Source organism: Trachypithecus francoisi, unplaced genomic scaffold (genome assembly GCF_009764315.1).
Source record: "Trachypithecus francoisi isolate TF-2019V2 unplaced genomic scaffold, Tfra_2.0 Lachesis_group6, whole genome shotgun sequence".
Lineage (NCBI taxonomy): Eukaryota > Metazoa > Chordata > Mammalia > Primates > Cercopithecidae > Trachypithecus > Trachypithecus francoisi.
The window spans coordinates 67,862,513-67,878,675 of NW_022681471.1; the positions used below are offsets into that span (position 1 = coordinate 67,862,513).

Genomic DNA, 16,163 nt, shown 5'->3' on the forward strand with positions numbered 1-16,163 from the left:
ATTACTCTATGACTTTTTAAATGCTGTTTTCTCTGTCTAAAAGGTCCTCCTCCTCTCATCTGCCTGGAAAACCTGAATTTATTAATATAGCTCAGCTTAAATATCACTACCTTTGTAGCTTTCCATGACCCCTCTCAGAATCACTGTCTTCCTCGTTTGTTTTTTTATACCAATGTGTTTGTTCTAAAAACATACTAAGCTGATTCTGCGGGGAGGGCAAAGGGAAGGAGGGAGGGCCCTGTCAAAAGACTTACCCAAGCAGCGACTGCGGCACTACGTGTTAAGCATATTGTTCAAGCAGCAGTGGGAAGATGGAGCTGGATGGCCTTCATGTTATGAGATGCTATGGCTCGCATCTTTCACACTGCGTGTGTGTGGTGTGTGTGTGTGTGTGTGTGTGTAACTGTGTGGGGGCAGCAGGAGGAGAGAAAGAGAACGAAGGGGGAGAGAGAGACAGAGACAGAAACAAAGAGGGCGGACGCAGTGCAGTAAGAGCAGATGGGCGGACCCAAATTTCTTCTGCTTCACGATTTTGCGGAGGTCCAGCCCTGCATCCAGCCTTGAAACACGGGGTGGGGAGGAGGCGGAAAGGGGAGGGACTGCACTCCCTCTGAGCGTGCTAGCCCCGATTGCCTGACGGATCACTCTTCCGCTCCAACACCGCTAGTTCCTCAACGCCGTGACTCAAGCCTATTGTGCCAGGCGGGGCGCACTCAGCAGCACAGCCCCACAGGTGGCGACGGCTCGGTGAGAGGGTTCCCGCCAGGCTAGGCAGTGGAGTGCCGCACAGCGCGCCTTCCCGCCTCGCAGCCTCCACCCTAGCGGTTCCGACCCGGCGCCAGCAGGCCTGCTTGGTCGATCTTCGAGCCAAAGATGCGGCGAGGCTGGAAGATGGCTCTGTCTGGGGGGCTGCGGTGCTGCCGCCGGGTACTGTCCTGGGTGCCAGTGCTCGTTATTGTCCTCGTCGTGCTCTGGTCCTACTATGCCTACGTCTTTGAACTCTGCCTGGGTAAGTGGGGCTGGGCACCTAAGGTGGGGAAATTATGCTCCAGTATAATCGTTTGCCCTACCTTCACTCTGGTGTCCCTTGTGTTCTCAAGCCCTCTCTCTGCGGTTTTCTTTTCTCTCCCTGGAGAGCTCCTTGTCCCCAGCCTCTGGCTTCCCACAATATTTCCTGCGCGCTCCCACCAGGGTCGCACCGTGTCTCCATCGTCTCCCACCTAGGGTTTCTTATTTCTTTGCCCTACCCACAATAATGTCCTGGCTTTTCCCACGAGGGCCCCCTTTTCTCATACAGGGCAACCACCTGCACCTATGCTCTCCTTCTGGGAGCCCCTACTCTACCAAGTTGAGGAAATAACATACCCCGTGTCTTCAAACTGTTTACTCACACTAGGAATCCCACCAATGCATCCAACTAGGAGCCCCACCATTTTCCCTCCTACTAGAATCCTACTAGGATTTCCTACTAGGGATTTCCTACTGAGAGTCCCAGAATATTTCCTCTACTCTCTTACTAGCTCTCCTTTTTCACACACTGGAATCTATCGTTTTCCTGTGATCCTCTCACACTGGCTGAAGTGCCACTTGTGATGCCACAGTGCACCCTATTCTACTCCATTAAGATCTTCCCTTTTCACACAGTGGTAAGCCCTCCATTCTCTTTCCCTGTGGGCTCCCCCCATTTAATAATTTTTCTTTAATGGGGTTGGTATTCTATAATACATCCTCTCCTCTCACACTAGAGGCCCTGATTATATTATACTGGAGTTCCCTGCAGTCTCCTACCTTCTTGCTTTGAGGAGCATTCAACTCCTTCCCATTAGGAGCCCCACATTATTTTCTGACAGCTTATACTGGTGACCCTGTTATTGTCACATGATGATAGTGCCTTCTTCCGTGTCTTTTCCCACTAGAGTCACCTCTTTTACCCTCCCACAAGGGTTTCCATAATTTATCTCCTATTCCATCAAAGGGCCGCTACTTTTCTAACCGTTATTCCTCGTTATCTTTTTTGGGAAACCCACTCCCCACCTCCCACAGTGTTCTTTCACTTTTAGCCCCACATTCTGCCATCCTCTTCCTCTGGGGTTTCTTATTATTATTTCTTCTTACTTCTCATTGGATTGCATTTGTCCCATCTTCTCAAACTGGGGAAACCCCATTCTTTCTTACTGGGGTTTCTAATATTTTCTACTCCTCCCAATGGGCATATCATTTCTCATCCCTCTCATTAGACTACCCCTTTTTTAATTCTATGGTCTTTTTTTTACCCTGTCCTGTCACACTAAGGAGCACTCTATACCCTCCTTATTTGCCGAATGGTTCTCACAGTATAGCTTGTGCATTCAAACTCAGAATTCTACAATATTTCCCGACACAAACCCCAAGTGTCTCCCCTGTATTATTCCCACTTTCCACTTTAATTCCCCCCGTTGCCCATTCTTATTATTATTGGCCTTGCAATGCTCTCATCAACTCACAATGGCATTTTCGTATTATATCCTGTCTTGTTACAATAGGGTCTCTGCTTTTCTCACAGTAAAATCTCCCCTTGTCCCTGTCTTCTCATGTTGAAGAATCCCTGTCTCCTCTCAAAAGAGATTCCACTAATACTTGTCACTCTTATCACTTTGACACTATAATTCCATCGCCAGCACCCTTAAACTTGTGGCCTACAATGTTCCCTATTCATCTAGTTTGGGGCTCCAATATGTTTATACTCCTCTCACAGTAGGACTCCTGTCCCATTGGACATCCCCTCACTCCCAAGTCCTTCTGAGACTTCTATATTTTTTCATACCAAACTCTTCTCACCTTAAAAATGATGGTAAGGATGCTGCTTTTTTGAACTCTGGGACCTGACTCCATTTGTAATTTTCTTCTATTACATATTTACAAAGCAATAGTCTACCCCAGGTAGACTGGGACAAACTAGGGAGGCAGGAGATGATCCTCTTTTCCAATATAGAACTTTCTATATTCTAATTCTATAACTTTCTATATTCTAATTCTAATTGCCTCTCTGAATCACAATTTGAATTTTTCTTACCTCTTTCTTAGAGATATTATGGAAAATGCAGAAAGAGCTCCTAAAAATAAATTTCATTAGTTGCCTTCATAGATACAAGTTAGCCTAGTTTTCTTTTGTATCTCAATCCAGTATTGGGATGCATTAAGTAGACTATGCAATGACTGGGAAGCTTTTCTATTCTCAGACCTTACTACTTTGGCTTTTTGAATGATTGATTGAAGGGTCAAGAGTTCAGCACCCTTATTATGGTACCGACAATGCTCCTAGGATCAATGCCATATTGTAAGCAACTTATTTTGGAGATTTTCAGTATTGACTCATATGAGCTTCACCAATATATATTTTAAAAATTCATGATGATAATGACTAAGACTTATATAGTGCGTACTCTGTGCCAGAAAATGTTCTAAGTTCTGCAGATAGATTAACTATATTAATTCATTTAATCAACACAGTAACTATATGAGGCAGGTACCATTACTGTTTCCATTGTATAGATGTGTAAACTGAGGCACAGATGAGCAAACCAAGGTAAAGACCAAGTTACTGCAAATAATTGGCCTTCTATAAATTCTTCTTTAGTCATGTAATATTAACAGCTGAAAGGCAGTGTAGGACTTAATTGGTTTGTTTTAGTTAACATACTTGTACCACACTGCTACATGCCAAGTACTATTTCTAGGTGACTACACACACAGACACGTAATCTTTGTAACAACTTTCCAATGTATATACTATCATTACTTGTTTGTAAACTGGGGAACAGACAGAATAAATAGCTTACCTAAGGTCACAGAGCTAGTAAATGGCCAAACTTAAAACCCAGGCAATATGTTGCCACAGTCTCCTCTAAACTAATACAGAGGTAAAAACTTGTGACATACAAGCCAGATGTAGCCTTCAGATATATTTTGCCTGGCCTGCGCAGTGTTTTCTTAACATTTTGCATCAGTTCCCATTATTTAAAAGTCAGGAGAATAAGGCAGCTTTGACTTTCAACTCTGGTTGAACCAGTCCACCCTGCCATCATCAATTTAACAATCTTCTAACAAATTAGCAACCTGGGTTCAGAAAGGTTAAATCAATTTTCCTAAGGCCACACATTTAGTAATAGTGGAGAGTTGGAAATCCAGGCTGCCTGATACCTAGGCCATACCTTTTCCAATACAAACAAATTAACAAGTATGCATTTCAGTAAGACTCAAAAAGTAACATTAAGGACCTAACTTCTTTCCAGGGATAAAACCTGATGTCTTTCTCCCTAACGTTACGTTAGAGCTGAAACCAAAAGTGATATTTTTGTCCTATAATTCTTAGAGTTTGAATTCTGCCATTTACTAGCCAGGAGACCTGGGGCAAGTACCTTCACTCTCTCAACCTCAGTTGTCTCACGTGTACCTTGCTTCTACAGTTGTTCATCCATATGGCAAATGGTTGCTTAGCACTCAATATATGCCAGTTATTACTGCTGTGAGGCTTAAATAACATGGTGCCTGAAAAGCATGCATCACAGTTCACAACACGTTATAAGAGCTCATTAGATAGTAACTTGTGATTACTAAAGATATAAAGGATTCTTCCTGACCCAGGAAAATAAGAAGCTTAGCTTTTTAGAGAGGAAGGAAAGTAACAGTATCCATTTTATTGGGGTGAAATGTATATAACATAGAATTAACCATTTTTAAGTGTTCACCTCAGTGCCACTTAGCACTCACAATGTTGTACAGCCATCACCTCTATGCAGTTCCAAATGTTTTTGTTATCCCATAAAGAAACCTCCTAGGCATTAAGCAGTCACTCCCTGTTTCCTCTTTCCCCAAGTCCTAGCCAATTATTAATCTGCATTCTGTCTCTATGGATTTACCTATTATGGATATTCCATATAAATAGAATCATAAAAGATGTGTTCTTTTGTGTCTGACTTCCTCCAATTAACAAAATGTTTTGAAATTGATCCACATTGTATTATGTGACAGTAATTTATCCCTTTTAATGGCTGAATAATAGTCTATTGTGTGTATATATATACCAGTTTGTTATCCATTCATTCATTAATGGACATTTGGGCTATTTCCACCTTTTTGTCTCTTCTGAATAGTGCTGTTACAAACATTCATGTACAAGTATTTGTTTGAATATCTATCTTCCGTTCAGGGATAATTGAACTGTATGGTAATTCTATGTTTAACTTTCTGAGGAACCTCCAAACTGTCTTCCACAGTGGCTGCACCATTTTACATTCCCATCACAGAATGATAGCACAGAAGGGTTCCAATTTGTTCACATTCTCACCAAGACTTGTTATTTTCAGTTTTATTTTTATTATAGTCATCTTACTGGGTGTGAAGGGGTATCTCATTGTGGATTTGATTTGTATTTCCGTAATGACTAAAAGTATTGAGAATCTTTTCATGTACTTGTTTGCCATCCATATATCTTCTTTGGGAAAATGTCTATTCAAGCCATTGTCCAGTTTTTAATTGGGATTTTTAAATTGAGTTGTCTTTTTGTTGTTGAATTTTAATATTTTTCGCATGTTCTGAATACTTGATCCTTATTGGATAAATATTTGCAAACATTTTCTCCCATACCTGATAGTATCATTTTATACACAAAGATTTTAATTCTAATAAAATTCAATTTATCTATTTTTCTTTCGTTACCTATGCTTTTGATGTCATATTTAAGAATCCATTACCAAATGCAAGACCATAAAGATTTACCCCTGTGGGTTATTTTTTGTTTGTTTTTGTTTTTTTTTTCTTTTTTTTTCTTTTTATATGGGACCTCACTATGTTGCCCGGGCTGATCTCAAACTCCTGGGCTCAAGCGATCCTCCCACCTTAGCCTTTCAAATAGCTGGGACTATAGGCATGTGCCCTGTGTTTTCTTATAAGAATTTTATGGAACTAGAAGTACCATATGACCCAGCCATCCCATTACTGAGTATATACCCAAAGGATTATAAATCATGCTGCTATAAAGACACATGCACACGTATGTTCATTGTGGCACTATTCACAATAGCAAAGACTTGGAATCAACCCAAATGTCCGTCAGTGACAGACTGGATTAAGAAAATGTGGCACATATACACCATGGAATACTATGCAGCCATAAAAAAGGATGAGTTTTTGTCCTTTGTAGAGACATGGATGCAGCTGGAAACCATCATTCTCAGCAAACTATCGCAAGAACAGAAAACCACATACTGCATGTTCTCACTCATAGGTGGAAACTGAACAATGAGATCACTTGGATTCGGGAAGGGGAACATCACACACCAGGGCCTATCATGGGGAGGGGGGAGGGGGGAGGGATTGCATTGGGAGTTATACTTGATGTAAATGACGAGTTGATGGGTGCTGATGAGTTGATGGGTGCAGCACACCAACGTGGCACAAGTATACATATGTAACAAACCTGCACGTTATGCACATGTACCCTAGAACTTAAAGTATAATAATAAAAAAGAATAAAAGAAAAAAAAGAAAAACTTAGATGTCATAAGGTAAAATACACTTACAGTTTTAAATAGCACGATGTGTCACATACTAATACCCTATAGAACTTGAACCTTCATTATGAATAATATTTATAATAAATATAGAAATGATATCACAAGATTTTTCTCTCCAAAATAGGTGAATGTGGTGTGTGTGCATGTGTGTGTGTATGCCTACTATAAGTTACAACAAGTTCATTCAGGTTTTATAAAGAAAGCAATAATGTGCATAAAAAAAAAAAAAAGAATTGTATGCTTTTAGCTCTCACTTTTAGGAATTTTAGCCATTCTGAGTTAATTTTTTGTATCTGGTGTAAGATAGGAGTCCAGCTTTTTGTTGTTGTTGTTGTTGAATGTGGATAACTAGTTATCCTAGCACTGCTTGTAGAAGAGGCTATTCTTTCCTTCACTTGATATGATCATAAAAAATCAATTGACTGTAGATTTATGTGTCTAATTCTGGACTCTCAATTCTGTTTCATTGATTTATTTGTCTGTCCTTCTGCCAGCACCATATACTGTACCTTTGTAATAAATTTTGAAATCAAGAAGTGAGTTCTCCAGTTTTTTTTTTTTTTTTTTTTTAATTATTTTTTAGCTGGGTGTGGTGGCTCAAGGCTGTAATCCCATAATTTTGGGAGGCCAAGGCAGGAGGATTACTTGAGCCCAGAAGTTTGAGACCAGCCTGGCCAACATAGTGACACTCCATCTCTACAAAAAATAAAAAATGTAGCCGAGCATGGTGCCACGTGCCTGTGGTCCCAGCTCCTCAAGAGGCTGAGGTGGGACGATTGCTTGAGCCCAGGAAGTCAAGGCTACAGTGAGCTGTAGTTGTGCCACTGCACTCCAGCCTCAGTGACCAAGCAAGACTCTATCTCAAAAAATAAAATTGTTTTTTCTATTGAGGCTCCCTTGCAATTTTGTGTGAATTTTCGGTTCAGCTTTTCCACTTAGGCAAGAATAGAAGTTGTTTTTTATTTTTATATAGGAATTGCACTGAATCTGTATATTGTTTTGGAGAGAATTGCCACCTTAACAATATCAAGTCTTCCAATCTATAAACATGGGATTCTTTTCCATTTATTTCAGTCTTTATTACTTTTCAGTAGTGTTTTATGATTTTAAGTGTATTCATCTTGAGACTCCTTTCTAAAATTTATTCTTAAATTTTTATTTCTTTTTTATGTTATTATAAATGGAATCATTTTCTTAATTTCATCTTCTGATTGTTCATTGCTAGTGTTTAGAAATAAAACTGATTCGATATGTTGATCTTGTCTTTTGCAACTTTGCTGAATTTGTTCATTAGCACTAAGATTTTTTTGTGAATTCTTTAGAAGTATCTATACATAAGATTATGTAAACTACCAATAAAGATAATTTCATTTCTTCTTTCCATCTTGAATGCCTTGTATTTATTTTTCTTGCCTAACTGCACTGGTTTGAACTTCCAGTTCAATGTTGAGTAGAAGTGGTAAAATAGGAATCCTGGTCTTCTTCCTGATCTTAGGAGGGAAATTTTCAGTCTTTCACCATTTAGTATACTGTTAGCTATGGGTATTCCATAAATGCCTTTTATCAAGTTGAGGAAGTTCACTCCTATTACTAATTTCTTGAGCATTTTTTTAATTCCACTATGCAGAATATTGTCAAATGCTTTTTCACCATCGATTGAGATAATCATATGAGTTTTTTCCCTCATTCTGTTAATATAACATGTCACATGATTGATTTTTGTATGGTGAACTGCCCTTACATTTCTTGGATAAATCCCACTTGATAGTGATATATAATCCTGTAACATGTTGCCAAATTCCATTTCCTAGTATTTGCTTAGGACTTTTGCATTTATATTTATAAGCGATATTTGTATTTTCTTTTCTTTACTTTTGATGTATTTATGTAGCTTGGCTATCAAAATAATGCTGGCCTCATAAAATGAGTTAGAAAGTGTTACCTTCTCTTAAATGTTTTGTAAGACTTTGAGAAGGAGTAATGGTAATTTTTTTTAAATGTTTTATAGAGCTTACCAGTGAAGCTACCCGATTTTGGCTTTTCTTTGTTGGAGGTTTTTTGTTTTGTTTTTGTTTTTTTGGTTTTTTTTAGCTGATTCAATCTTTTTACTTGTTAAGGTCTGTTCCAATTTATGTTTCAATTTATGTTACTTTCTTGATTACTATTATGATAAGAACACAATATAATAGCTACATTTTTTTTTTTTTTTTTTTTTTCTGAGATGGAGTCTCCCTCTGTGCCCAGACTGGAGTGCAGTGGCGTGATCTTGGCTCACTGCAACCTCTGCCTCTGGGGTTCAAGCGATTCTCCTGCCTCAGCCTCCTGAATAGCTGGGACTACAGACACATGCCACTATGCCCTGCTATTTTTTTTTTTTTTTTGTATTTTTAGTAGAGATGGGGTTTCACCGTGTCAGCCAGGATAGTCTCCATCTCCTGACGTTGTAATCTGCCCACTTCGGCCTCCCAAAGTGCTGGGATTACAGGCGTAAGCCATCGTGCCTGGCCTAATGTTTGGTAGAATTTACCAGTGAAACTACCCGATTTTGGCTTTTCTTTGCTGGGAGGTTTTTTATTACTGATTCAATCTTTTTACTTGTTAAAGGTCTGTTCCAATTTATCTTTCGTTTTATTTTACTTTCTTGAATATTTTTATGATAATAACACAATATAATATCTACCTTAATGAAATTTTAAGTGTACGTTATTGTTAACTATAGATATAATGTTATACAGCAGACTGTTAGAGTTTGACCATCTTGCTTAACTGAAACTTTATGCCCATTGATTAGTAATGCCTCATTGCCCTCTCCCCCAAGCCTTTGGCAACTTCTTGAGTCAGTTTGGATACTTTGTATATTTTAAGAAATTTGTCCATATCATCCAGGTTATCTAATTTTTGGCAGACAATTGTTCCTAGTATTCTATTATATTCCTTTCTATTTTAACAATTGTTCCTAGTATTCTATTATATTTCTTTCTATTTCAGCAAGTTCTGCCGTAATGTCTCTACTTTAATTTCTGGTTTTGGTAATTTGAGTCCTCTCTCTCTCTTTTTTTTTTTTTTTTTGTTTAGTCTAGTTAAATATGTGTCAATTTTGTCGAACTTTTAAAACTTCTCCAACTCTTGGTTTCATTGATTCTATTGTTTTTGTATTTACCATGTTCAGTTTTCTCCATTATAATCGTTATCATATCCTTTATTTTGCTAGTTTTGAATTTAGTTCTTCTGTTTTAGTTCGTTAAGGTACAAAGTTAGGTCATTAATTTGGGATTATTGTTCTTTTTAAATGTAGGCATTTACAGCCATAAATATCACTCTTTCACTACATTCTATAAGACTTGGTATGTTGTGTTTTTGTTTTCATTTATCTCAAAGTATTTTCTAATTAATTTCACTTATAATTTATTCTTTGACCCATTGATTATTTAAGAGTGTATTGCTTTGTTCTCACTAAAGTAGGGGAAGGTGAATGAAGAGAGGTTAATTAATCAGTACAAAAATACAGTTGGATAGAAGAAATAAGACCTAGTGTTTGACAGATCAGTAGAATGATTCCAGTATAGCATAATCTATCATATATTTCAAAATAGCCAATAAAGAATAATTTCAATGTTTCCCACATGAAGCAAGATAGATGTTAAATGATGAATATCCTCATTACCCTAATTTGAGTATTACATATTTTATGAATGTATCAAAATATTACAGGTACACTGAGAATATGTACATCTATAATATGCCAGTTAAAAAGTATATATTGCTTAATTTTCCTATACATTTGAATTTTATAGTTTTCATTGTGCTACTGATTTCTAGTTTCATTCTACTGTGGTCAGAAAAATACTTTGTATGATTCCATTATTTTATATTTATCAAAACTAGTTTTGTGGCCTAGCACATGATCTATACTAGATAATGTTCCGTGTGTACTTGAGAAGAATGTGTATTCTGCTGTTGTTGGGTTAAGTGTTCCACATAGTCTGTTAGGTCTAATTGGGTTATAGTATTGCTTGAGTCCTCTCTTCATATTGATCTGTGTCTAGTTTTCCTATCCATAGTTGAGAGTGGGTATTGAAGTCTCCAACTATTAATGTAATACTGTCTACATCTCCCGTCAATTCTGTCAATGTTTACTTCCTATATTTTGGGGTTCTGTTGTTAAGTTTATATATGTTTATAATTGTTACATCTTCCTGATAGATTAACCCCTTTATCAATACATAATATTCTTTATTTCCTCTTTATTATCAATTTTTGTCTTAAAGTCTATTTTGTGTAAAAGTGGAGTAACAACCCTAGCTCTCTTTTAGTTATTATTTGCATGGATGTATTTTTCTATCCATTCACTTTCAATCTATATATGTGTTTGGATCTGAGGTGATTCCATGGTAAATAGCATATAGTTTGGTCATTTTTTAAATCCATTCTGACAATTTCTCCCTTTTCCTGGAGAATTTAGCCCATTTACATTTAAAGTAATTAATGATAAAAGACTTCTGCCATGTTGGCAATTTTTTTTTCTGTATGTCTTATACCTATTTTATGTTTCTGTTCCTTCCTTACTGCCTTAAATTTTTAATAGACTTTATATAGAGAGCAATTTTAAGTTCACATCAACATTGAGCAGAAAGTAGAGTTTCCATAGAAATTTCCCCACCTCCTCTAACACCCCTCCCACAGCCTCCCTGACTATCTATATTCTACATCAGAATGGTACACTTGTTATAATCTAGGAACCTCCATTGACACATCATTTTCACCCCAAATCCATAGTTTACATTAACATTCACTTTCAGTGTCTACATTCTACAGTTTTTGACAAACATATAATTATATATATCTACCATTATGGTATCATATAAAGTATTTTCATTACCTAAAAATCCTCCATGCTGTACCCATTCATTTCTTCCTTTCACCTAACTCCTGGAAACCATTGACATTTTTACTATCTCCATAGTTTTACCTTGTCCAGAATGTCATATATTTGGAAGCATATAGTATGTAGCCTTTGCAAATTGGCTTCTTTTACTTCATAATATGCATTTAAGATTCTTCCATGTCTTTTCATGGCTTGATAGCTCATTTCTTTTTAGTGCTAAATAATATTCCATTATATGGATATATCATAGGTTATTTCTCCATTCACCTACTGAAGGACATCTTGGTTGTGTCCAAGTTTTGGAAATTATGAATAAAGCTGCTTTAAACATCTCTGTGTAGTTTTCTGTGTGAACATAAGTTTTCAGCTCCTTTGACTAAATACCAAGGAGTGTGATTGCTGAATTGTAGGTAAGGGTATGTTTAGTTTTGTAAGAAACCACTAAAGTGTCTTCCAAAGTAGCTGAACCATTTTACATTTCTGCCAGCAATGAATGAGAGTTCCTGTTGCTCTACATCCATGCCAGCATTTGGTGTGATTAGCATTCTGGAGTTTCACCATTCTAATAGGTGTGTGGTGGTATCTGATTGTTGTTTTACTGCCTTACATTTTAATTAATTTTTTATAGTGTACCCATTTTGATTTTCTCTCGTTTCTTTTTCAGTATATTTTTTAGTTTTTTCCTAGTGGTTACCCTAGGTATTAAAATTAACACATTAACTTTTGAATAATGAAGTCTGAATTAATACCAACTTAGGTTTCTTTTAACTTTTATTTTAGGTTTTGTGATACATATGTAGGTTTATTATATAGGTAGACTCGTGTCATGGGGGTTGTTATACGGATTATTTTGTCACCCAGGTATTATGCCTAGTACCCAATAATTATTTTCTCTGCTCCTCTCCCTCTTCCTACCCTTCACCTTCAATAGACCCCAGTGTCTGTTGTTCCCTTCTTTGTGTTTTGAAGAGTTCTCGTCATTTATAAGTGAGAACATGTGATATTTGGTTTTCTGTTCCTACATTAGTTTGCTAGGATAATGGCCTCCAGCTCCATCTATGTTCCCACAAAAGACAGAATCCCATTCTTTTCTATGGCTGCATAATATTCCATAGTGTATATGTACCACATTTTCTTTAATGCATCAGCCACTGGTGGGCATTTAGGTTGATTCCATGTCTTTGCTATTCTGAATACCGCTGCAGTGAACATTTGCCTGCGTGTGTCTTTATGGTAAAATGATTATATGCCTTTGGGTATATGCCCAGTAATGGGATTGCTGGGTCAAATGGTATTTCTGTTTTTATGCCTTTGTGGAATCACCACACTGTCTTCCACAATTGTTGAACTAATTTACACTCCTACCAGCAGTGTACAAGTGTACCCTTTTCTCCACAACTGCACAGGCATCTGTTATTTTTTAACTTTCTAATAGCCATTCTGAGATAGTATCTTATTACAGTTTTGATTTGCATTTCTATAATGATCAGGAATATAGAGCTTTTATTCATATGCATGTTGGCCACATGTATGGCTTCTTTTGAAAAGTGTTCATGTCCTTTGCCCACATTTTAATGGGGTTGTTTGATGTTGTCTTATAAACTTGTTTAAGTTCCTTATAGCTGCTGGATATTAGACTTTTTTCAGGAGCATAGTTTGCAAAAATTTTCTTCCATTCTGTAGGTTGTCTCCCATTGTGTAGGTTGATAGTTTCTTTTGCTTTACAGAAGCTCTTAAGTTTAATTAGATCCCATTCATCAATTTTTCTTTTGTTGTGATTGCCTTTGGCATCTTTGTCATGAACTCTTTTGCCTGTTCCTTTGTGCAGGATGCTATTGCCTATGTTGTGTTCCATGGTTTTTATAGTTTTGGGTTTTACATTTAAGTCTTTAATCAATCTTGAGTTGATTTTTGTATATGGTATAATGAAGGGGTCCAGTTTCAATCTTCTGCATATGGCTAGTCAGTTATCCCAGCAACATTTATTGACTAGGGAGTCCTTTCCCCATGGCTTGCTTTTGTCAGCTTTGTCAAAGATCACATGAGCATAGGTGTGCAGCCTTATTTCTGGGTTCTCTATTCTGTTCCTTTGGTTTATATGTCTGTTTTTGTACCAGCACCATGCTTTTTTGGTTACTGTAGCCTTATAGTATAGTTTGAAGTCAGGTAACATGATGCATCCAGCTTTGCCCTTTTTGCTTAGGATTGTCCTGGCTATTCAGGCTCTTTTTTGCTTCCATATGAAATTTAAAATAGTTTTTGTTTTGTAGTTCTATAAAGAATGTCATTAATAGTTTGACAGGAATAGCATTGAATTTCTAAGTTGCTTTGGGAAATGTGGCCATTTTAATGATATTGATTCTTCCTATCCATGAGTATGGGATGATTTTCCATTTGTTTGTGTGATCTCTGATTTCTCTGAGCAGTGTTTTGTAATTCTCTTTGTAGAGATCTTTCACTTCCTTGTTTACCTGTATTCTTAGGTATTTTATTGTTTATGTGGCAATTGTGAAGGGAATTACTTTCCTGATTTGGCTTTTGGCTTGTCTATTATTGAATACCAACTTTTTTAAAATTATACTTAACTTTTAGGGTACATGTGCACAACGTGCAGGTTTGTTACATATGTATACATGTGCCATGTTGGTGTGCTGCACCCATTAACTCTTAATTTACATTAGGTATTTCTCCTAATGCTATCCCTCCCCTTCCCCCCACCCCATGACAGGCCCCGGTGTGTGATGTTCCCCACCCTGTGTCCAAGTGTTCTCATTGTTCAATTTCCACCAATGAGTGAGAACATGCAGTGTTAGGTTTTCTGTCCTTGTGATAGTTTGCTCAGAATGATGGTTTCCAGCTTCATCCATGTCCCTACAAACAACATGAACGCATCCTTTTTTTATGGCTGGATAGTATTCCATGGTGTATATGCGCCACATTTTCTTAATGCAGTCTGTTGTTGATGGACATTTGGGTTGGTTCCAAGTTTTTGCTATTGTGAATAGTGCCACGATAAACATACATGTGCATGTGTCTTTATTAACATGATTTATAATCCTTTGGGTATACACCCAGTAATGGGATGGCTGAGTCAAATGGTATTTCTGGTTCTAGATCCTTGAGAAATCGCCACACTATCTTCCATAATGGTTGAGCTAGTTTACACTCCCACCAACAGTGTAAAAGAGTTCCTATTTCTCCACATCCTTTCAGCACGTTTTTTCCTGATTTTTTAATGATCGCCATTCTAACTGGTGTGAGATGGTATCTCATTGTGGTTTTGATTTGCATTTCTCTGATGGTTAGTGATGATGAGAATGTTTTCATGTGTCTGTTGGTTGCATAAATGTCTTCTTTTGAGAAGTGTCTGTTCATATCCTTTGCCCACTTTTTGATGGGGTTGTTTGATTTTTTCCTGGAAATTTGTTTAAGTTATTTGTAGATTCTGGATAATAGCCCTTTGTCAGATTGGTAGATTGCAAACATTTTCTCCCATTCTGTCGGTTGCCTGTTCACTCTGATGGTAGTTTCTTTTGCTGTGCAGAAACTCTTTGGTTTAATTAGATCCCATTTGTCTGTTTTGGCTTTTGTTGCCATTGCTTTTGGTGTTTTAGTCATGAAGTCCTTGCCCATGTCTATGTCCTGAATGGTATTGCCTAGGTTTTCTTCTAGGGTTTTTATGGTTTTAGGTCTAACGTTTAAGTCTTTAATCCATCTTGAATTCATTTTTGTACAAGGTGTAAGGAAAGGATCCAGTTTCAACTTTCTACATATGGCTAGCAAGTTTTCCCAGCACCATTTATTAAATAGGGAATCCTTTCCCCATTTCTTGTTTTTATCAGGTTTGTCAAAGATCAGATGGTTATAGATGTGTGGCCTGTGAGGCCTATGAGGCCTCTGTTCTGTTCCATTGGTCTATATCTCTGTTTTCGTAACAGTACCATGCTGTTTTGGTTACTGTAGCCTTGCAATATAGTTTGAAGTCAGGTAGCATGATGCCTCCAGCTTTGTTCTTTTGGCTTAGGATTGTCTTGGCAATGTGGACTTTTTCTTTGGTTCCATATGAACTTTAAAGAAGTTTTTTTCCAATTCTGTGAAGAAAGTCATTGGTAGCTTGATGGGGATGGCATTGAATCTATAAATTACCTTGGTCAGTATAGCCATTTTCACAATATTGATTCTTCCTATCCATGAGCATGGGATGTTCTTCCATTGTTTTGTGTCCTCTTTTTTTTTGTTGAGCAATGGTTTGTAATTCTCCTTGAAGAGGTCCTTCACATCCCTTGTAATTTGGATTCCTAGGTATTTTATTCTCTTTCAAGCAACTGTGAATGGGAGTTCACTCATGATTTGGCTCTCTGTTTGTCTGTTATTGGTGTATAGGAATGCCTGTGATTTTTGCACATTGATTTTGTATCCTGAGACTTTGCTGAAGTTTCTTATCAGCTTAAGGAGATTTTGGGCTGAGACAATGGGGTTTTCTAAATATACAATCATGTCATCTGCAAACAGGGACGATTTGACTTCTTATTTTCCTAATTGAATACACTTTATTTCTGTCTCCTGCCTGATTGCCCTAGCCAGAACTTCCAACACTATGTTGAATAGGAGTGGTGAGAGAGGGCATCCCTGTCTTGTGCCAGTTTTCAAAGGGAATTTTTCCAGTTTTTGCCCATTCAGTATGATATTGGCTGTGGGTTTGTCATAAATAGCTCTTATTATTT

The 16,163-nt window shown here is 37.4% G+C and overlaps 1 protein-coding gene across 1 annotated transcript in view; it reads left to right on the forward strand.

Moving 5' to 3' along the window:
- The first annotated feature begins 288 nt into the window (after positions 1-288).
- ZDHHC15 (zinc finger DHHC-type palmitoyltransferase 15) overlaps positions 289-16,163 on the forward strand; it is a 159,443-nt gene continuing 143,568 nt past the window's right edge. The window contains 1 exon segment of the mRNA XM_033201252.1: positions 289-1,009. Coding sequence (XP_033057143.1) covers positions 874-1,009 — 136 coding nt within the window. The 5' untranslated portion in view covers positions 289-873.